The sequence below is a fragment of the Chelonoidis abingdonii genome, chromosome 6 (assembly GCF_003597395.2).
Source record: "Chelonoidis abingdonii isolate Lonesome George chromosome 6, CheloAbing_2.0, whole genome shotgun sequence".
In the NCBI taxonomy this organism is placed as follows: domain Eukaryota; kingdom Metazoa; phylum Chordata; order Testudines; family Testudinidae; genus Chelonoidis; species Chelonoidis abingdonii.
The window spans coordinates 130,853,274-130,876,760 of NC_133774.1; the positions used below are offsets into that span (position 1 = coordinate 130,853,274).

Here is a 23,487-nt window from a genome sequence, read left to right on the forward strand (position 1 = left end):
GGCAAGGTTTTGGGGGGACCAGAGTGTACCAGGCACTGGAATTCCTGGTTGGTGGCAGCGCTACAGGTTCTAAGCTGGTAATCAAGCTTAGAGGAATTCATGCTGGTACCCCATCTCTTGGACGCTAAGGTTCAGAGTGGGGAATTGTACCATGACAGCTTCCTTCCTTTTCTCAGACAGTCACTGAGGTGCCAGAGTCCGGCAACACACACCATCCAAGATTTGGCATCTACAGGCAAGCAACCTCTAGCCCAGCGGTTCTCAAACTGTGGGCCGGGACACCAAAGTAGGTTGCAAACCTGTTTTTTAATGGAGTCACAAGGCCCGGTGTTAGACTTGCTGGGGTACGGGCCAAAACCGAAGCCCAAGCACAAACACCCAAGGCCAAAGCCAAAGCCCAACCCCACCACCTGGGGCCAAAGCCAAAGCTGGAGGCCTTCAGCCCTGGGCGGCAGGGCTCGGATGGGCTTATACTTTGGTACCCCTCCTGGGGTTGTGTAGTAATTTTTATTGTCTTAAGGGGGTCACAGTGCAATCATGTTTGAGAATCCCAGCTCTAGTCACTCAGCAAGTCTGTTGAGTTAGCTAGCAGGTCCAAGAAAACCACAACCACCAGCTAATCTTTCCAACCACATACTAATTTCCTGAAACTGAATGAAACCACAAGAGTCACAGCAAAGATCATGCATAAGTATCAACCTGACAAGGATTTTTTTTCTCAGTTTTTATTAGTAGAGGAACACTTCCACCTTGGCATTCTCACCCTTGTCCTTTTAACTCTAGCAGCTGACAGTGTGCATGTGGATTAAATACTCAGAATGTAGTTGAGTATGGTTCCTCAAACAGCCTGCAATAAGGTTCAATAGGCTCAGGGCCTAATTGCTCATCGTTCAATAGGCTCATGGCACACTCATATTATATGGGTTGAGTGGTGTGCGTTTAAATCCCGAGAAACTTAGTTTCACACAACTTTTTGTTTGCTAGTTAAATTTAACAAGCTGTTTGTCTGGAATATCAGTAACTTTCAATTAGCATTGAAATAAATAATGCCCTATTTTTCTAAGGCTTACAGCTAGACAAGGTCTGCTGCCTTCTCACATAATTCGATAAAGTTTGCAAGGAATTGTGCAATTTGGATTAATTAACCTGATAATTAGAGTAAGCTGATGAGTTGATAGTAACCCACTTTATTCCAGTTTGATTAGGTTGTGTTTTGAGTTATTTAGCTTAGTTAATAAATTATATAAAATTCAAGGATTGTGTGGATCGATGTGTCTTCAGCACCCATCAGGGCCTGGAACTGTGTGAAGCCCAGGGTAGATAATAGAGACGCCTCCCACTGAGTGAGATGGAATGGAGAATAGAGCTTTAGGGCAAACAGAGGCCCGGGACCCCCTGGGGGCCATGAGTAGGTTTCAGGGTATCCACCAAAATAAACCAGAGAGCAGGGCTGGCGTTAGACTCACTGGGGCCCAGGGCAGAACATAAAGAACATAAGAACGGCCATACTGGGTCAGATCAAAGGTCCATCTAGCCCCGTATCCTGTCTTCTGACAGTGGCCGATGCCATGTGTCCCAGAAAGCTGAATCCCGAGCCCTACTGCCCAGGGCTGAGGTCAAAGCCCAAGCAACTTAGCTTCGTGGGCCCCCTGTGGTGTGGGGCCCCAGGCAATTACCCTCCTTGCTACTCCCTAATGCCAGCCCTGGCTTTTAATCTACTGGATATGCAGAAAAACAATTGTTGTGGCACAGGTGAGGTGTGGAGGTTTTATACCATGGAGGGGGGCCTCAGAAAGAAAAAGGTTGAGAATCCCTGAGGAGGGGACAATCCTGGGAGCTGTCAAGTGCCTGTGCAGAGTTGACTAGTGTCTGCAACTCCCAATAAACTCCATGGTACTTGAGGACTCTCAGCACCTCTGAGAACTGAGCTGATAATCTGCTGCATGTCCATACCTGTAGCAGGCTAAGATGTGAAATACGTAGCTTACACACGTCAGGGAGGCAGCAAAGGTGGTGAAAATCCAAACACCTGAAGAAAAAGAAAAGCAACCATCTGTACAGAATGTTTTCCCTGCAGCTCCCATGACATGATTACAAAACTATTTTAACTCAGCACAAATTTCACAGCTATTTTGTACACATAGAATCATAGAACCATAGTTAGAAGGGACCACAAGAGTCATCTAGTCTCACCCCCTGCCAATACGCAGGATTTGTTGTGTCTAAACCATCCAAGACAGATGGCTATCCAGCCTCCTTTTGAAAACCCCCAGTGCCTTTGCTTGGACACATTTCTATTTGGAACACTTTTTGCCTAGTCACTCAGAAATGCTTTGATTATTTGTTAATCATTTAATTATAGAGTTGAGCCCAAACCAAAGCCCTGGATCAGAATTATGTACTCAAATCCAAATTTATACTGAGCAGAACAAAGATCTTGGATTCTCACATGTCAAAGCTTGGAAGTGCAAGTTTTCCTACATTACTCTCCTAACATGCAGCTCAGTCTCCATGTCCATTCAGTTCTCTTTTTCTCTGCTGAGACAGCAAACTGATAAAAGTAACAACTGCAATTCATGTTAGCTGTGAGGAAGCTTTTTACAATATGGAAAATTGTCCACTAGAAACTAGATTGTGATCTCCAATTCATCTTACAAATAACCATAGACAGCTTTCAGGCTCTTGGGCCCGAGTCAGATTTATATTTAGAGGGAATCTCTTTTGTTGTGTCCTCCTAACCATCTGCCCTCTCTTGGAGTCTTTACATCAAAGCTGAATGTCTTTCTAAAAACGTACTCTAGTTTAGCCACACATGTACCTATTGGGCTTAATGTACGAATCACCGGGTGAAATCTCTGGCCTGTGCTATGCAGGAGGTCAAACTCAATGGTCTGAATTGTCCCCTTTGACCTTTAAAGCTATGAAATTCAAACCAATTATTGTAGACTTCTTTACTTAATAAAAATAAAGCTTTCCTCAGACACCAGCCATAACTCAATGAAGCCATCCCACCCAAACCTCTTTCCGGGGCCAGCTGAGCAAAGAATACACGTAAACATTTTTCTCCTGTTCTTTGGTCTGCCGTCTCTCTACTGTCAAACTCCAAGTTACTCAGTGTTCAACAACCAACACACTAGGCAACAGGTATTATGACAATTCATGCTTCATCATATTGTTTTGCTTCAGTATTAGGGACTAAGTATCTAGCTAGAGCTGGTCAAAAATTTTCCACTTGAAAGTTTTTCTATCAGAAAATGATGTTTTGTTGAATCAAAACTTTTATGGGAATGAGCCAATTTTCATGAAATTTTGATTTGGGGGGAAAACTAGAAAAAAAACGTTTTGATGGTTTTGAAATATTCCATTTCAACACTTTCAGAGTCGATTGTTTCAATTCTTCATTTTCAAATGATTTTTCATTTTGAATGTTTGATTTTTTTAAAATTTTCCTTAAATTTAAAATGTCAATTTTGAAATGCCATTTTCCATCTCAATGGACCCCAAATGATATTTGTTTGAATTTCATTTTATGGGAAATGTTTTTTTGTTTTCATTTCCATTTGGAACTAATGTGTCAAAATCCTAGAAGGAATCCGATTGACTAGGATGGGCTTTGGGTCGACCTTAAGAACTATGAGTTCATTCTGCTTTTTAAAAAATGTATCACACTCATTCCACCTTTAAAAAATGACATGTCTGTACCTTGAGTGACATTAATAAACTCTTTCAGCTGCAGGACAGATGATACAAGTACTTCTGAGCCATTGCTAGAATCAACAAGCCCTTCAAATATCTGATCCAATATCTTCAACTCTTCGGAGACTTCCTTGTAAATGTAAAACTCAATAACAATAAACTGCGGAAAAATAGATAAAAAACAGCAGTTTAGCAATCTTGTCATTGGCCACTTCTACAGAATAACATTACATGCCATATAATCACACAGGGCCACATTAATTCCTTGTGTGACTCTATGGGAATCCGACCCGTTGCATTTGATTTTAAACACACATTGCCTTTCATATATGGGGATTCATCTTAACCTTTAAATGACAGCAAGTGTATGTAGACAAATTTTGTCCCTCAAAGAATGTTGTTGAAGTTAATCTCCACTGATTTTGGACCAGACACTGAAGAAGACCAGGATGCCCAGAATTAAGCAAACTCGTAAGTATTCACAGGGAACAACATAATATAAATACACTCACACATGAAGAAGGAGGAGTACTTGTGACACCTTAGAGACTAACACATGGCTAAAACCCATGAAAGCTTATGCTCAAATAAATGCGTTAGTCTCTAAGGTGCCACAAGCACTCCTCCTTTTTGCTGATACAGACTAACACAGCTACCACTCTGAAACCACTCACACATGAGTATCATGTATTTCATGTGACACACACATACTTGGCAGCGTTTTCTCTCCTGCTTGCATCTCAAGCAACCTATCTTGAAGAAGATAAACTCCCATCAAACACCCATTGGCCTAGTTGGAAGGTACCCTGCTCAGGGAGCCAGTAGACTATGGATTCTGATCTTAAAGTAGCCAGTGGCTCTGTTAGATACATAGACGGTCCTTGTTTTAGTTTAATGGCAGAGATTTATGGGAGAGCTGTTTTTTCAGCACCCTGGATTGCAATCCTTACAAAGCACACAAGGGCTGTGTGACATTGTGCTCCATTTGGAGTGATTCTTTTCTGGAAACAAGCGTGCAGTTTACTTACAATGTACAGGCAGATTAAGGCTAGTGCAGATGTGCCAATCATTCTGCCTGGGAACTGAAAGCATGGGTCCCATTCATACACCTTGCGCTGGAACCAAGATTTCTGAGCCTTTCTGTTAATGGATGAAGATGGATAAACAGACCTGAAATGTTTGGTGATGACACAGGGACACTAGAGGCATTTCAAGGCCCCAAACCCATTCCAGCATCGTTCCCTCCCTCTCCATAAAAACAGCCCAGCACACCTTCCTACCCCAAACTTCTCTCCCACTTGGCATGTCTGCAGAGGCCCCACCTGGCCTAAACAGGTGTCAGTCTTTCTCCTTCACACCCATTCTGAGCAGCCTACCTGCTCTCCAGCACAAAGCCACTTGGGGCTCACATCAGGAACCTCCACACTCCCACAGCCTCTGAGTCTGAGGCGAAGGAGATGGGAGACAGAGTGCTCTAGTGCACTGCTTATGGATGCTGTTCAGAGGGGAGATGGGGCAGGCCCGTCATGGATGATTAGGGATCCTCCCAGTGGCCAGAGAACATGCCTTGTCCCTGGCTCACCCCAGGTGAGCAGGCAGGGCCCCAGTGTGCATGTCAGTCAATAAGTATCAGCAGATTTAGAAGGTCATCAGAACCAAATCTGAACTCTCTATGGCTCGGTGTTCCGGATCTGAAATGAAGATGCCATGCTCACCGCTCTAGGGGCTTCCTGACCAGACGTTTGACATGCTGAGCCTGATGAACCTCCAGGAAATGATTTTCCTGCTGTTTTAAAGGAACAGGGATTGTCAGCATATCAAAGAATGTTCTTCATTCCACTAGGGAAAAGACAGCTGATTCAAACATATAGATCCAGTGCTGCCTTGTGGGTGCTTTATTAGGCCGGTCTAACACATGGAACTCATTGCCAGGGGATGTTGCAAAGCCTAAAACTATAACAGGGTTCGAGAAGAACTAGATACATTCATGGAGAATAGGTCCATCAGTGGCTATTAGCCAGGATGGGAAGGGATGCAAACCTATGCTCTGGGTGCCTCTAAACCTCTGCTGCCAGAAGCTGGGAATGGGCAACAGGGGATAGATCACTGGATGATTACCTGTTCTGTTTATTTCCTCTGACACACCTGGCATTAGCCACTGTTGGAAGACAGGATCCTGGGCTAGATGGACCTTTGGTCTGACCCAGTATGGCTGCTCCTATGTTCTTATGATCTTAGTTATGAAGATACCTTACTGTGATGGGGGTACATCAGGCCTTTGCAGCCTCCTACTGGTGGCCCCACTGCTCTGCTGCACCCCACGCCAAGTGTAGCAGAGTGGATTTCTGCTCCGGCCCTGAAGGGGTTAAAAATAGCCCAGGGAAGGGGTTGGGGCTTGAGAAAGCAGCCTTTTAGGCTGGGCTGATTAGGGAAGTGGCTGCAGCTGGGGCCATGCCCCAAACTGAGCCACAGGCCCTTATAAAAGGGCAGAGAAGCCAGGAGTCTCTCTCTCTGCATTCAGAGAGAAGGGCCTGGCTGCTGAGACAAGGTACCTAGCGTGGAGCAGGGCTGGGGAAAGGTAGAAGAGCTGGGGAGCTCCTGCCTGGAGAGCCCCAGGCTGTGGCCTAGCAATAGGCTTGGAGGTACCGGGGTTGCAGGGTGCAACCCAGGGGTAGGCCAAGGCAGCAGGCCCAAACCCCTTTGCTGATGATGAGAGGCTAATACTGCAGTCTGCCCCAGGGCGTGGGGCTAGCTAATGACTGGTCAGTTGCCAAGACCCTGAGGCAAAGTGGGGATAGAGGGTGGGGGGGTTCCCTGGGGAGGGGAAACCCCTAAGAGAAAGGGGTTACTGCCAGGGGGGCAGCACCCCATGTAAAAGGGGCACTGGGGTCCAGGGAGGGACATGGGGCAAGAAGGCGGATCACCAGCCTGCAGAGGGTGCTCTGAGCTGCATATTTGAGCTAATTCCCTGAAGCAACCAGTAGGAGGCGCCGCAGGGGTGAGTCACGCCCGGTTACACCAAGAAACAGTCCTCTGAGAGGAAAAGAGCAGCCATTTGGGGAACCCGGAAGATCTGGTTCTGCAGCATGCAGAATGGCTGGGGACCAACAACAGCCAACCAAGGAGCTGCCTACTGTCAGCAAGTCAGTTCCTTGCTGGAGCCAGAGGCATGAGGAGAGATGCTCTTTAGGCTGCAGCAAAAGGATCTGAGCCAGGCCACGCAGGGCTCACTGCTGCCCACCAGCTATGGCAGGAGTTCAGAAGGACCCTGCCAATTCAATTCCAGATGGGTCAGAAACTAGTTTGTTTGTAATTGGCCCTGCTGGGCAAGGAACTGCTTCTATTTTGAGTTTGTTACCCCCCGGAAGTGGTTTTGGACTGTGTGAGGCTGGAGGGCTGAGCCACAGAAGACCGGTAGAGAGAGGCTGACACCTGCAGGGGTGCTGGGAGCCGAAGAGAATGGCAGCACCAGACTCAGCTGGCAATGGGGTGTTCAAGAGGTGAGTACAACCCACCCTGCTTACACCGGCAGCCATAGGGAGAGGGGTGTGGCTAACAGGGCGCTCACCCCTTAATAGCTGGTGGGAGGGCCTGGGGTCAGACAACCTGATTAGTGAAGAGGCATATCTAGGTTGGGTCAGGGGATTCCTTACAAAGAGCAGCAGAAAGATGCATGGTGAGGCTGACATGACAACAAAGCTGGGGCTAGGGCTGGTTGTTCGGATGAAACAGACTGGGATAGCAGAAGAGCTCCGTGAGTGGCAGAAGAACAAGGGCTGACTATAAACTTTTGTGTTATAGACTTTATTTTGGGGACTCTGAATCATTTTTGTTATTAAGGACCTTGAGGATTATTTGAAACTTTCCTGTTATTAATCCAGGACTGGGTGAAGATCTTTGCCACAAGGGAGACTGGGTGGAGTTCTGAGGGGGCCAAGGGGCAGAACATACAGACCTTTCTAAAGCCCAGGCCTGCAGAGCTGCCAGGCAGTTGGCATCTCCAGGCTGCCACCCAGCAGCAGCTGTAACCAGCTTGCGCTCCATTTCCCATGACTTGCTGTGGACACAGACTATGTTCCTCCTCAAGGGTTTGATAGACAGCAGCTTCATGGCTCCTGATTGACTCCCTGTCCTATGTAAACCCAAGGGCCATTCCAGGCAGCATCCAAGCAAGTGTGGCTCTTGTGTAGTTGCTATGACTGTTCCTGCATTCCTGGCTTTGAACATGACTTGTTCTAGACTTTCCTTCCTGACTCTCCTGGGATGCTCATCCCATGTAACGCCGGGTATATCTACACTGCAGTCATGGAACACAGTATACTAGCCTGCCCAGTACACTGGGTAATTACTTGAGTGGCTAGCCAGCAGTGAAGTCCATCATGGGGTCTTGCAGGGCGAGGTGCTCTGCCATGTTTTAAGTCAGGTGGGTGGTGATTTTTAGAAATGTGCCAAGATCTCTGGTGTGAAATCAATTCTTGTTACTGGCTAAAGGTAAAATTCACCCTAGTGCAGAGGTGCACCAGCACAAAGTCTATGCACTGGTTAAATCCTACTTAATCCCAGGGGTCAGTGAAGGAGTTTTCCCAGGAAATGGGGAGAGAGAGCTCAATAAACTGGAAGCAGTTACCCAGGAATACTCACATTTGACACATCCATCTTTAAGCGAACCCTCAGTGCTTTCACAAACATCAGGGCAAAGCGGCCCAGTAGAAAAACCAGACAGAACAGGGAAGGCCAATAAAATATGATCTTCTCATAGTCTCCCATCACCTGGGTGGGGAAAGCCGAATGTACAAATGTCATAGGACTCCTGATGGTGGGATAAGTCCAAAGAGTATGGAGGGGAGAGTGAAGTACAGCACAAACATTCTAGAGCAATGTGCAGCTGGAAATCAGGGTGCCTCCTTAAAGAGGAACATGTCCCCCTGTGGAGTGACTGCTATCTCCCCCTGCCTCGTGGTCTGTGTAAGTGTGGAGTCGCATTCCACAGGCTGTGGCCCATTACCATCTTTGGTATACAAAACCACCACCAGAGTGAGATGTCAGCAGGCCTGTCTGTCTCCTTGCTTCTCTCTCTTTCTCTCTCGCATTTGTACCACACTCATCACCATGGGATTCAAGTGCTCAGCACAGCAACATTGTGCAGGTTTTCCCCCGGTCAGAGCTCTGATTGGTCCTCTACATCCCATGATGGTGCTTACTGCTAGGTGAAGACGAGAGCACTAAAGGCCAGTTTTGGGTGCTGGGTGCTTTTGAAAATGCCACACTCTGCCTTTTCTGGCATCTAAATACCTGTCAAAAATGTGGCCATAAGACTCAGATCCAGCAGCGCACTTAAGCACATATCAATTCCCATTGGTCTGAATGGGCTTACATATGTGCTTAAGTGCCTTGCCGGATCAGGACCTAAGTCGTTGCTGCTCCCTCTGCGCCCATAGGGTTTGCTGTGACAGGACAAGGGAAGAGGGAGAATGGGGAGCAAGGGTCACTTGTCTAAAAAATGGGGCACAATTTCCAACAATGCAGGTAACTAGCCATCGACACAGATTCCCAAGGGAGATAGAGGAATCTCCGTCACTTGATGTCTTTAAATCAAGGCTGCCAGTCTCTTTCTACAGCGTTTGCTTGAGTTCAACCATATATTCTGAGTCTGATGCAGGAATTCCCAAGTAAAACTCTTTGAGCTGGCCTATACAAGAGGTCAGACTAGCTGATCATAACTGCCCCTTCTAGCCTTAAAAGCTACAAAACCGTGACATACAAAGTCAAGGTTTAGCTGGCAGCACAGCACGTGTTGTCCTGGGGGAGAAGCCCTTCCTGTTTGTTTTAGTGTAAATATATTTATTTGTAAATCTCAGTCTACTTGCAGTCAGTCCAGTAGCATGTCTCCGGTCAGAGATGAGACTGAAGACGCTGTTGTGATGGGAATTCTCTACTGAGTCTACTGGACACAGCCAGACTTTGCAGTTCCCCAGCTCCCAGGTATTTAACCCAACTAGCGAGGCCTCGCCTCACCACTGAGGGCTTCCCCAGCTCCTAGGCTGGACTAGTCAGGGACAGGGCACTGGACCAGCCCATGACAGGGCACTGGCCCTCAGAAGGAAATCCTTGTATGTCATGCTGGAACTGGGCTCTCAGCTATTAGTGCCATGGTTCCTGTGTCTTGCAGATCCACTGTACTCTCAGCCCCAGAAGGCAGGGCACCCTGTCCCCTGTGCGAGGCTCTCAAGGAAGTGAGGCTCCATCACAAACACCAACAGTTTGATGCTGCACAACTACTCAACTGGAGTATTGTGCCAGTTCTGGGCACCGCATTTCAAGAAAGATGTGGAGAAATTGGAGAGGGTCCAGAGAAGAGCAACAAGAATGATTAAAGGTCTTGAGAACATGACCTATGAAGGAAGGCTGAAAGAATTGGGTTTATTTAGTTTGGAAAAGAGAAGACTGAGAGGGATATAGCAGTTTTCGTATCTAAAAGTTTCATCAGGGGAGGAGCAACTGTCACCTTAGCTCTAATGGATCTTATCTTGATAGAACAAGAAAGCATGGCCTCTTAACGCAGCAGGAGTTAGTTGGACTCAGAGAAAAAATCCAACTTTCATACGGTAGTTTAAACACTGGAATAAATTGCCTAGGGAGGTTGTGGAATCTCCATCTCTGGAGATATTTAAGGGTAGGTTAGATAAATGTCTATCAAGGATGGTCTAGGCAGTATTTGGTCCTGCCATGAGGGCAGGGGACTGGACTCGATTACCTGTCAAGGTCCCTTCCAGTCCTAGAGTCTATGAATCTATTTCTTAACCTACATAGTGGGCAGAATTTGGGCAAAGCAAATGCATATCTCTACAAAGTTGTGGTGCTTTCTGTCAGGCTCTGCCCTCAGTTCAAAACACTAGGACTGTCTCTCGGCTATTTTCCAGATCTGCCAGGATGTCTCACCACCTTACCCAATTACAGCAGGCAGACCAGATGGGAAGTGTGCTCAGGCCTGAGTTTAAACCCTCCAAGCCAGGTTCTCAGCTTGAGACCCCTAGTGCCAAGCACATTCAGTGTGCCCACCTTGACCCCAATCCTGCAACTGGATCCATGCTAGCAAACCCTTTACAATGATGAAGAGCCCCACTGAAGTAAATAAGGCTCCATGTAGATCAAGCCCAAGAGTGGAAGCCCTAATTTCTTCGGGGAATCAAAGTCCTGGCATGCACACCATGTAGTTTTGGATGTGGGGGGATAATCTGACCTCTGACAGTCCAAGAGCCTGTGTAGATATCTGATTTGCACATGCAGTCACGGGACTAGGTGTGCAAATTAGGTGGGCAATTACATGTGCATTTTTGTGCATGGCTCTAGGGTTCTTCCTCTTCTTCCATCTGGAAGCTCTTGGCATAAGGGCTTTCTCAGTTGGGGACCCCATCTGTGGCATTTACTCCTCTCAGTTACCCCTCAAAACCCCAGGCTAGGCATCTTCTGGGAAGGATGTTGAACACATTTATTTTCCTTAACAGTGGATTGAACTTTTGGTTGGATTATTTGGCTTTCTAGTTAAATCTCTGTTGCTAAAGTGCCCCAGGTGGCATCATAAACATTGGTAACATATAAAATAAAGTCATCAGACAGAAATAGAAACTTACTTGTCCATGTGGGCACTGCACAATGTTTGTGATCGTGATTACGAACCTGGAAAACACACTGGTGTTACTCTCCTCCCGTGCTGCTCTCCAGTACTGCCATGATACCCCATGCTGCTCTCCAGTACCCTGTCCCCCTATCCCAAGCTGCCCCCCAGTGTCCCTGGCACACTGCTCTCCAGTATAAAGATACACAGAACACGTACTCTAAACAGTGCTGTGGGTGGAGAAAAGCGGTGAGTGACCCAAACATGGTTCAGTTCTGCAATTTCTTAGCACTGTGGCCCTGTCCAGCAAAACACTTAAGCACAAGGAGTCCCACTGAAGTCAGTGTTCAGTGCTTTGCAGGATTACGCCCAGCCAGCCAGGGGCTGGATCTCAGGGTAACATGACTTACCAAGTGAACGTGTAGAAGAATCCCAATACAGACCCTGTGATCTGGAATTCTGTCGAGAGGCAGGCGAAGAAAGGGAAATATGAGAGGCCCACTTCAGTGGCTCCTATGAGAAGCACAATGGCTGGAGAGAAAGCAAAGAATGACAGGCTGTTATTGTCAGTTCTGAAATGCTTGTCCAACTGTGAACTACCGTTGGTCAGTACCTGCTCAGCCCCAGCCTCCTCTCACTGGTTAGTGTCACAGCGGGGAAAGTGGATCCATTCCAGGGGGGTCTGTGGAGTTACACCGGTGTTCTAATGAGGCCCCTGTGACCAGAATCAAGGTCCTGGTCTCCTCTTGCGACTGAACGAGCTGCAGCTCTGCACATGCACAGGGCACCTTTTCACTGTCAAGGACTCCTTGACACTAAGTGACCTTCCAACAGGGCAGGAAGGTGACAAAAATACAGGAAATCCTGACAGAATGAGAAATCCTTCAGTATCTTCTAGTTTCCTTCAAAGAACAAACAAATTCAAAACCTACTCAGCTAACCCCCTACCTGATGTTAGCAAGTACGGCGCCTTTGGCAATCCCTGGGGTACATCTACTGGTGACCAATGGAAGCAGTTACACAAGCAGCTGGAGAATACTTAGTAAAGGAGGAGTGTGGGCCTGAGGCTCCAAGGCCTTGTGCCTCCTGTCACCATGCACAGTGAGTGCCAGCTGGTTACAGGACTGTGAATGGTAGTACTTTACACCCATTTTGAACTCACTTGGCACCAGCTTCAAGGACAACACAGGGTGCCTGGCTGCGGAGAATTAGGCCATGAGTGTGCAACATGAGTATAGCTTTGATATAAGTCCATTAATGCTGACCAATTTGTACCTCTTAAGTAACTAACCCACCACATAAGTCACCACGGAAATTGGTCTTTTGTTTCCCTGGCTATAACAGTCCCTAGGAGTGTCGCCTATCTATGCTGGGACACATGTACCAGAGTAACGACACCTCTGCAAACCCCAGTGCAGATGCAATATCCCGGTGCAATATGGGGCTTGCAGTGTAAGGCTTGCTAGCCTGTGCTGATGCCAGCCTGCATTTATAATGGTGCAGTACACCTACACTGGGATTTACACTGGTGTAGCTACAGCTGTGCATGTGTCCTCAGGTCCTGAGACAGAGGATCCGACTCTGATCTCAAATACACCAGTTTAAATGCAGAGTAACGCCACTATCTGAATTGGAGTTATTCAGTTTGCAAACGGCAGAGGCCACTGGAGTTGGGGACAAGAATGATGATCTTTGGCCAAGTGACCACAGCTATATTAAATCTCTAATATGAGATGTGTCCCAAAGGCAGCCTGTCTTTGCCATGGTGATGGGGTAGGGATGTGGATGAAGGGAAAAGGCCACAGCCACCCCAGGCTACCAGCTCTTCTTGATGCTCAGATCCAGAGCACTCTACTGCTTCCCAGCCCTTGGCCCTTAACTCATTCCCAGGCTTGACCAAGGCCATATGCCCAGCAGCATTATTGCATGAGGAAGCCACCAGGCCTTATAGAAGTGCCCAGGAGGCCATGCAAAGGTAACCCCTTCCCCGGGTTTAAGGTTGCTCCAAATGCCAGACGGAAGAGCTAGAGAAGGAAAAGATGGATGAATACCCCCCTCTCTAGCGTGGTTTGTGTGATCTGCACCATACCTTGGGCCCACTTGGGCACACGCAGTGGCAGGTAACCTTCCGAAAACAGGAACATAACTTTATTGGCTGTGGCTCCAAATGCAAAACCAAATGACCATCGGTTGCTGAATGTCCCAACAAAATCCAAGGGTCTGTGAACAAAGAGCAATTCCTGCTGCTGAATCCAAGGTTCCCACTCTGCTCTGCTCTTCAGACTTGATTTAACTGCAAACACCACCAGTCACTCTTCTGATCCCCTTTCTGTTTGCTTGTCTTTCTAAAGGGCGTGCTCTGGCTCAGCCAGAAGTGATGAACCTGATACAGGAATCACTGGCTGACGTTCCATGGCCTGGGTCATCCAGGAGGTCAGAATAGCTGATCCTAATAGTTCCTTCTGGTCTATGAATCTATGACTCTGTTTCCCTTCATGAAGTGAAAAGGCCTTGACTGGGATGATTTAGGTGGTGTTGGTCCTGCTTGGAGCAGTGGGTTGGTCTAGATGACCTCCTGAGGTCTTTTCCAACCCCAGTATTCTATGATTCTAAGTGGTGTTGTGACAGCTTTGTCTCTGTCAAGGTCTGTGCTAGCTTTTGGAAGTTCTGTGGCTCCTTCATCAACTTCTTTAATAAAGCTCCAGCCATCTCCCTGATCTATGATGTCCTCTTCCTGAAAACTCTTCCTTTTGGCTCTGAAAATTTGAACATGTTACCTGGATGTGGAGTGACGCCCTATTGGGCTGACCCTGATATCTCCACTGATCTTGGAGACAGCAGGCCTCTGTCAAATGTGCTGTGATTAGCATCAGTGTCCCTTACTGCTGGAGATGGGTAGGCCCTTGCAGCCAGCATGGGATGTGCATAGTAAACTACCTGGGAATCCTGATCCCTAGACAAACCTTGGCTGCCGGTGGGTGCTGAGTCGGTGCTTATGGCTGTGCATATGGGGCAGTGAGAAGAAAAGCACTCACTACACTACATCCTGGGGCCCTGCCGCTCTTCTCTGCCATGCTCTGGAGACCTGTGCATACTTTGAACCCCAAGAGACTTAACAAGTTGCCTTTTGTTCACTTTTTCTGTGTATCAACATCAGGCTTACGGTGTCCTGCTGCTCTGGGCAGCAGTAACCATCTTTTGGCAGGCAGCTGCACCTTTCTATGAGATAATTCAAACATTTCAGTGGGTCCTTTGGCATCCTTGAGCCAAATGGGAAAACATAGGAGTTGACTGGGCCTAGCAGAAGCTCGCTTCATAGTAACAAATGGCCAGGCCCTCTAGTAAGGAGGTTCCCATGTGTGTAATAGTTCAGTGCTTCACACCTTCCCCTTCACAGGTTGTTCACAGCCATATGCACTGCTGGCTGGCTGCCCCAAGTTTTCTCCTTAACTGGGTGCTGCTGTATATTCCAGATACAGCCATCAGCCCCTTCATGGAGTAGATTTCTGCAGATTGTATCCCTGTCCACACATTCTAAATTAAGGAGATTATGGAGACCAGTTAGCTAATGAGACACCAAGGGGGTGGAAGCAGCTTGTGGGGAACATGTGCTTATCAAAATACCCAGTGCAGCTGTGGGTTTAGCAAATCCCTTCCTGCAGAGAGGTTTGTGAGGACCATGGGGAGGCTGTGTCTAGCACTGCGTGGCTGCTCAGAGACAGGAGAGGATACCAGAAGTCCCTCCCTCATCTTCCACAGGGGCCCTGAGCTCCAGTAGGGTGAGCTTTCTGCAGCACTAGAAGGGATTTCAGCCTTTCCAGAAATGACCCAGTGACAAGCAGAGACAGCCAGGCATGTGGGAGTGCATTCCACTCTCTCCACAGGCCAGGGGCATTGGGCCTGCTTCAGAGACAATGGGCCTGAGTCTCCTCTCCGGTACCCTGTGTAAATCAGGAGTGCTGCACTGAGATGGATGGAGTGTCCCTGGGGTAAATCAGGTGTCAGTGAAAGGGGGATCAAGCCCGTAATGTAGATGATATTTCTGTGGCAGATGGATATATAGAGAGCATCTGAATGACTGACTGAAGCAGCCTTCTTGTTTCTGGTGAAACCTGGCAGCGAGAGCTGGACACGGTAAGGGGCTGCAGAGGCATTTCCTCTCCAAACTCAGCTTCCTGAATTAAAAGTTCATCATCATCTCACTCCCCTCCCACCTCTCCAGAGCACAGCAGCCTGCTCTATGTGTTAAGGGGAGCATAGAACAGCCATGTCTTTGGAAATGGCCGGGACCAGCAGCAACGACTTATGCTCAGACTCACATGACAATTCCAAAGCGGCCATTGAGGCAGTGCAATTTTCCATCTATCTGACTCCTGCTCACTCTTCTTTCAAGGAAGGACAGCACCAAAATGATGGCAAACTACAAGGAAAGGAGAATAACTGTGAGATGGGAGTGTATGAGCCATTGACTCTAGGAAAGAACACAGCCTACTAGAACCACAGAGATGGGGAAGATGCACTAAATCATAGACTCCATGACACTGGCAATGCAGAACAGAGCCCCTTCCTGAGGCCACACACTCTCGGGTGTTATGCTGATACTATCACACATTGCTAGGCCTCCAGGTTTCCTTGGTTTCCTTCTTGCACTTTGGAGCATGCCTTTCCTGCACCAGTATGTGATCTTTTCTCGCACTTGGATTGTTGACAGTCTGACTTTGACTTCTCTCCCCAGCCTCTCCTCGTGGGGTGATTCTTCTACCCAACTACATGCTCCTTAAGAAAATCCCATCCAGCTCTCGGTATAAGGAAGAGGCCCATAGCACAGGGACCAAATCCAAAGGAGAGTGTAAGTGGCTGTGATTAAGCCCTCTTAGTATGTAAGTTATTGACAGACAGTCACACTCTTCCTCAGCCTGAGCATCTCATTCTGGGAACACCACCACAAAAACCTGATGCTCAGACTCAGTAAGACTCAACTCACAATTGGGCCCAAGGTGTGGTGTGAGTATGAAAAGCAGAGATCCTTTGGGTTCCACAAAGATCCACAGGATCCTGCCCACCCAGAATGACTACAAACATGACTGAATTAGTTCCCCTAGGCAATAAGCCTAATAAGCTAACTCTGTGAAAGGAAACAGGTTAAGTAAATCCCCCCAAAGCCCACACACAAGTTGTGTGTACACATAAGGTCTTAGAGTATATTTAAAATCAATATGAGGGAACACTGAAATTTGGCACATGTATGTTTGTAGATATCAGCAGGGGTGGTAGCTTGTAGAAATTCTGGTGGTGCCCAGAACCTACTCCCCAAACTCTGCCCTCCAAACTCCACCCCCACCTGCCTAAGGAGAGAGTTTGGGTGGGGGGAGGAGGTCTGGGGTGCAGGATCTGGGATGGAGTTTGGGTGCTGGGTCACAGGCACCAGGCTGGGGCAAGGTGTGGGGATGCAAGAGGGGGTGAGGGGTGCAGGCTCTGGGTGGGAGTTTGGGTATAGGCTCTGGGCTGGGGATGGGAGCATAGGAGGGGGGAGGGGTTCAGGCTCTGGGAGGAAGTTTGGGGATAGGAGGGGGTGTAGGCTCTGGGAGTGAGTTTGGGGGTAGGAGGGTGTATGTGGGAAGGGGGAGAGGGTGCATGCTCTGGGAGGAAGTTTGGGGATAGGAGGGGGTACAGAGGTGAGGGCTGTGGGGCTAGGGATAAGGCGTTTGGGGTGTGGGAGGGAGCTCAGGGCTAGGGCGCTCTAGGACCCTGCGGCAGCAGTTGATGTGGGGAGCTGGCAGAGCAGGGTCAGCATGGAGCTGCAGGCTCCAGGGCCCAGGGGCAGCAAGTGGCGGCCGGGGGACACTGCGGGAGGCACGTGGGGCTGGTAGGTGGGGCCGGGAGAGAGACCCGGCCCCAAACATTGGTGGAGCCAGGCCCCCAGTCCCTGAAATTGCTGGAGCCCAGACATCACGAGTGTATATAACTCGCTACCCCTGGATATTAGGATGACTTTTTTCCCATATAAATGTTATAAGCATTTTTCAGTTTCCTGCCAACATTTTGCAGTGTTTCAGTGCCTGATGCTATTGTGGCTTGCTTCTGAATTGAGAGCTGTCATTGCAGCAAGGAATCGATCCATTATTGCACATAATCAAGATACATTTGACAGTACTTCTGCTGAGCATGGCAGCTCTAGGCCACTGGTGACTTGGTTTACTTACCGATGGAATAAGCGAGTAATGCAGAACCAGCTCCATGTCTACCGAACTCTCACAAGTGACATTTGTCTGCCAGTACCTGGAGACACATGAGCAGATAATAAACATATTAGTTTAGCATACACAAACCCCTCTCCTGGAGTATGCTCTCTGAATAGCAGACCTTTGATTGTGAGTGTGTAGAAAATAACTCAGTGCACACATGCAAGAAAGTCCAAATGGTTCCGATACTAACACAGCTATGAGATAGTCAGCTGGAAGATAATTCTGGATTCTGACATGCCAGATGCTTCAGAGAGAATGAAAAGAACAGGACAATTATCAAGTGATCCATCCTCTATCATCCAGTCCCCAGTTTCTAGCAGTCAGAGACTTAGGGACACCCAGAGCATGGGGTTACGTCCCTAATCATCTTGGCTAATAGCCCTTGATGAACCTGTCCTCCACGAACTTATCTTATTCTTTTTTGAACCCCATTATATTTTTGGCCTTCACAACATCCCCTGGCAATGAGTTCCACAGGTTGACTCTTTTTGTTTGTTTTAAACCTGCTGTCTATTAATTTCATTGGGTGATCCCTGGTTCCTGTGGCTTGTGAAGGGGTAAATAACACTTTCCTATTCACTTTCTCCACACCAATCACAATTTTATAGATGTCTATCTGTAGTGGGGCAGCTGCCCCACACCTGGAGAACAGGGGTTAAAACAGCCAAGGTAGGTTGATTGGAGTAGCAGCTTCAGCTGTGGCCAGCGCAATTAGAGCCCAGCTGGCCCTGATAAGGGGCCTGTGGGCCAGAAGCTGGAAGAGTCTCTCTCCAGCCTTGGAGGGAGAAGGATTGGGCTGCCTGGGAGCTCAGGGTACAGGAATATAGCAGGGCTGGGGAAAGGCAAGAGGAACTCCAGCCTGGCAACTCCCCAGGCTGTGGGCCTGGTTAAAGGCCAAGACAGGTACTGGGGTTGCAGAGGCAGCAGCCCAGAGATAGGCAGAGGCAGCTGGTCCGAACCCTTTGCTAATGATGAGTGGCCATGACAGACTGCAGTTTGCCCCAGAGAAAGGGAGGTAGATGATGACTGGTAGTACCCACTGAGGCAAGGTGGGTGAAAGGGTTAGGGGTTCCCCTGGGAGGGGAGACTCAGAGTGTGGGGGTCCTGCTGGGGCAGAGCCCAGATGAAAAGGGCACCGGGGTCTGGGAGGGACACAGAGGCCAGCAACAGGCGAGACATCAGCCAGCAAAGGGTGCTCCAGAGCTGGAAAAGAGCTAATTCCCAGGACGACCAGCAGGAGACGCCACACTGGTGAGTCGTCGCATCCCTGCACTATCATATTCCCCTTTAGTCTTCTCTTTTCCAAGCTGAAAATTTCCAATCGTTTTAATCTCTCCTCATATCAAAACTGTTCCATGCCTCCTAATCATTTTTGTTGCTCTTCTCTGTACTTTTCCCAAGTCTAATATCTCTTTTTGGCGATGGCAGGACCAGCGCTGCACACAGTATTCAAGGTGTAGGTGTACCATGGATTTATATAGTGGCATTATGATATTTACTGTCTTATTACCTATCTCTTTCCTAATAGTTCCTAATATTCTTTTTCCTTTTGTGACTGCCACTGTACACTGAGCGGCTGTTTTCAGAGAACTATCCACAGTGACTTCAAGATCTTTCTTGAGTGGTAACAGCTAATTTAGATCCCATCATTTTGTATGTATAGTTACTTGGGATTATGTTTTCCAATATGCATAACTCTGCATTTATCAACATTGAATTTCATCTGCCATTTTGTTGCCCAGTCACCCAGTTTTGTGAAATTCCTTTGTCATTTTTCACAGACTGCTTTGGACTTAATTATCTTGAATAATTTTGTATGGTCTGGAAACTGCTACCTCACTGTTTACCCCCTTTTCCAGATAATTTATGACTATATTGAACAGCACTGGTCCCAGTACAGATACCTGTGGACCCTGCTATTTACTTCTCTCCATGGTGAAAACTGACCATTTATTCCTACCCTTTGTTTCCTATCTTTTAACCAGTTATTGATCTATGAGAAGACCTTCCCTCTTATCCCATGACAGCTTACTTTGCTTAAGACCCTTTGGTGAGGGACCTTGTCAAAGGCTTTCTGAAAATCTAAGTACATTATATCCGCTGGATCACCCTTGGTCCACATGGTTGTTGACCCCCTCAAAGAATTCTAATAGATTGGTGAGGCATGATTTCCCTTTACAAAAGCCATCTTGATTCTTTCCCAACAAATAGTGTTTGTTTATGTGTTTGATAATTCTGTTCTTCACTATAATTTCAATCAGTTTGCCCGGTACCAAAGTTAGGCTTACCGGCCTGTAATTGCCAAGATCGCCTGTGGAGCCCTTTTTAACTCATATTCGCATCAGACCTGCATCAGCCCTTGGGGAATCTGCAGCTAAGTTAACACAGTCTGACTCAAACCTGCATTTTCTAGAGTGCCAGCTCTCTTTCTACTGCATAGCTTCCACATATCTCTTTGGTGCCAAAGGAGTGGGCCTGGAGGAGCAGCAGAGAATCCTGTGGCACCTTATAGACTAACAGACGTTTTGGAGCGTGAGCTTTCGTGGGTGAATACCCACTTCGTCAGATGCATGCCTGGAGGAGTGAGCACTACACACGACCCAACACATGCAGTTGCACACAACCGCTGGAGTTCAAATGTGCGCTAGACAGTGGTTGAGCAGACACAATGCCAAAAATAGACACCAGGAAATGTTTGCAATTCATAGTCCCTGCAAATGTGAGGTAGGTGTTGGCTCTAATGCATCTCAGGACAAACTGTTTTCATCAACATACGACAGAGTGACTGTCTTCTGTGTCACTGCATCAAGGCCTGGTACACCCACAGCTGCTGGAATATGGAGGATTCACACTGACATCAAGGAAGCTTAGCTGATTTATTCAGCTGAGGAGCGGGCCTACTGGGCCACATTTTCTTTCAATTGCAGTGGTGTGGCTTCTTTTGAAGACAATGGTTTTCACTACAGTATAACTGAAAACAGAATTTGTACCAGTATTTTACATCTGCATAGCACTTTCCAAGCTGATAGGTCCCAAAGCATCTCACAAGCTACATATACAGTGTGCACCACCAATGAAATGCAGCCATCTCTGAGAGGTTGAGAGCAGCAGCTAACTGATGTGAAGCAGGCTGCACTGTGTGGGGACAGAGTGGGGTCTGATTCTGATCTCACTTACTCCAGACAAGCATCAGAAATCACTGGGATACAAGAGTGTAAACCAGGGTGAGCTCAGAATCAGACCTCAGGATGATGACATTTTGGGCAAGGACCCTGGGAAAAGCCTCTGCACTTACAAAAGGTGCCATGCTGAGAGGTTTAGTGTCCAAACAGCACAGGACCCTCATTATTGAGTTGTCATCTGAAACCTCCCCAGAGCTCGCTGTATGGCATGGATTTTATCTGCCTTGGGAGGATTAAGGGATAAATCAACCTTGCTGGGATCTATCCCCGGAGCTTAGATCACTAACGCTCCTTTCCTATAGAAATCTTGAGGCAGTGTTCTCATTTGCATGGCAGTACCCAGAATGCTCCTCAGGTTCACAGCTCTCACAGGTAAACTGGTATCTGAGCTGTGTTAACAAACTGACCTGCTAAGCTGTGCTCATGGAGGGCTGGGATCTTTAGTCCTGTTATATTGACTTTCCAAGTGAGAACTGGGGACACCCTTACCTCCAGAGCCTCCAGAAATATGGTGAGTTTGAATCCCGGTGAGGGGGGATTTCTGGTTCTGTGTTGGACAGGTGGTTACAAATCTAGCAGTCTTCAGAAAATACTGCACTTATACCATACACAGGAGTCCACAGTAGAGTATCATATCTCACTGATTAAACAACAGATGGAAAACTTCCCCCTGTAGTTAAACATCGGCACAGTGCAATCAAGAGAAAGGCAAAGGTCCTGCTTGGGGAATCCTAATCTTAATCCAACTCTGCTCAGTGGGACCTGGCACTTTGTGTTTGAGCATGACTGGCCTTTACATCAACACTTCCTTCTAGTTTGCATATAAAGCCATACAAGCGAAGAGTCACAGGTAGTAGAAAGAGTAATTCTGACCTTCTAAATCCCTAAGCACCTGTCCCTGTGGTGGGACAGGTTAGTCAAGGGACCTAGCACATCATTCTACTCGTAGAGAGATAGTCTCAGTGCCCTATGTTGGAAAAAGAGTATAGGCTGGCAAATGAAGAGAATGTCCTTTGATTTCTTCCATCACGCAAAGAGCTTGTAATATTCCTATATGTGCTTTGTTCTGTTGATTGGGATTGTTATTGAGACAGTAATGTATAGTAGGTACTGGATGCTCCTTTAACTTATAGATTCTAAGGCCAGAAAGGGCTGTTAGCCCATCTATTCTGAGTTTCCATATAACACAGGACAGAAAATTATACTCTGTGGTTCCTGCAAGAAGTCCATGACTTATGGTTCAGCTCGATATGAGCATGTTTTATGAAAATGGGATGGGTGATCAAGAATTTCATGTACGGTCTGTTCCAGGACAATAGCAATTACTTTGCTGTGTAGCCATTTTCCACTGTTTTTATAGCACTATGGGATAAGTTTTGTGCACGACTATTTGCCAGTTTATTATCTGATATACTGATTTTGGAAAATCAGGGCAAATACAAACCACCAATAACTGTAGCACATTTACTGAAAAAAATACACCAAAGAAAGACTGGATCTCTACAGATTGTGATGGTATCGATTAAACCAGGGCTCTCAAGCGGAGCACTGGTAGAAATGATTAACAGGCCCCTGCCTGTGTCCATGTAGGAGGGATTTGGCTGGGAGTGCATTTTGCTGCAGAACCCAGATACAGTACACTGTTTCCTGCTGTAACAGAGCCAATCTCAGTGAGTGTTTTACCTCCTTTGTTGACACTGGCACTGATTCTCTTGTGGCACAGGACACATCAGGAGTGACTTATGGAAGCCAGTGCAGTTATATTGGGTAAAAGCAGTGTGAACTCAGAATTGGGCCCACTGCTGTGTATCTCATGTTGCTCCTTGCTGTAGTTGGGGTTTTTCTTTTAGTTCCTCAATAATGGAGGCCTCAGGACTGCAGTAGTCGGTGACTCAGATTGAAAAAAAGAGACTGGATTCTGCAGACCACACACCTCTCGTTTGAATGACATATTGAAAGTACAGTATAAAATCTGCCCTTGTGGACTCAGGAGTTGGGCAACTGCACTTTAACCCCCCCCAAAGCCAAGCCCATCCTTCCAGCTTTCCTGCTTACACTTACCATGCCTCTGCAGAGAGCATCTTGGCTGTGCAGCAGAGAGCTCCACGAGGAGCTAAAGCACGGTGCTGCTGCTGGGTGCAGATGTGAGCAATAACTCAGATCTCAGAACACAGCTGGCACTTGGTGGGCACTCTTCCTGGCTGCTGTGCTGCAATCCTCTCAGTCTGCATTGGGCACCCTAGGCGCCTTGCTTCAGTACTCCGCTCAGCAGGAAAGCAAAAATCCTGTCAGACACTGACTCCAGGGTAACTCTAAAGGCGAGGAAGTGACCTCTTCCTGATTTACTGGCCAGTAAGTTTGTGGTTTTCTGTCAGCTGTCACTGAAGCAGAGACTGATTGGTTAGTTTTTTCCAGGCTTTTCACTGGGAAATGAATCCAGTTTTAACTATGCTCTCTGCGCCCATCCTTATAAAAATGCCTGTGCATGTTACATGAATTCAGGACCTTTAAAAGTGAGATTTGAAATCGTTATAAGCCAGGAAACCCAGTATCCAGTTGTTGAGCACCGTGTAGGTGTATGCATTTGGATATGGTTTCTCAAGCTCAGGAATAGGCTTCTAAGGGAGGTTGTAGAAACACCATGGTTGGAGGTTTTTAAAAATGCATTGGACAAACATGTCAGGGGTGACCTAGGCTTATTGGATCCCGCCAGAGGGTTGGACTTGATTACTCGTCAAGATTCCTTCCA

The 23,487-nt window shown here is 47.3% G+C and overlaps 1 protein-coding gene across 1 annotated transcript in view; it reads right to left on the reverse strand.

The window, feature by feature from the left end:
* Positions 1-23,021, reverse strand: part of LOC116830296 (stimulated by retinoic acid gene 6 protein-like) — a 42,618-nt gene extending 19,597 nt beyond the window's left edge. The window contains exons 1-11 of the mRNA XM_032789710.2: positions 22,800-23,021; positions 17,515-17,590; positions 15,631-15,731; positions 13,401-13,531; positions 11,722-11,842; positions 11,328-11,373; positions 8,338-8,466; positions 5,412-5,482; positions 4,725-4,836; positions 3,703-3,856; positions 1,954-2,029 (exon numbers count right to left, since the gene is read on the reverse strand). Coding sequence (XP_032645601.1) covers positions 1,954-2,029; positions 3,703-3,856; positions 4,725-4,836; positions 5,412-5,482; positions 8,338-8,466; positions 11,328-11,373; positions 11,722-11,842; positions 13,401-13,531; positions 15,631-15,731; positions 17,515-17,590; positions 22,800-22,819 — 1,037 coding nt within the window. The 5' untranslated portion in view covers positions 22,820-23,021. The remainder of the gene's footprint in view (positions 1-1,953; positions 2,030-3,702; positions 3,857-4,724; positions 4,837-5,411; positions 5,483-8,337; positions 8,467-11,327; positions 11,374-11,721; positions 11,843-13,400; positions 13,532-15,630; positions 15,732-17,514; positions 17,591-22,799) is intronic.
* Positions 23,022-23,487: the final 466 nt, after the last annotated feature.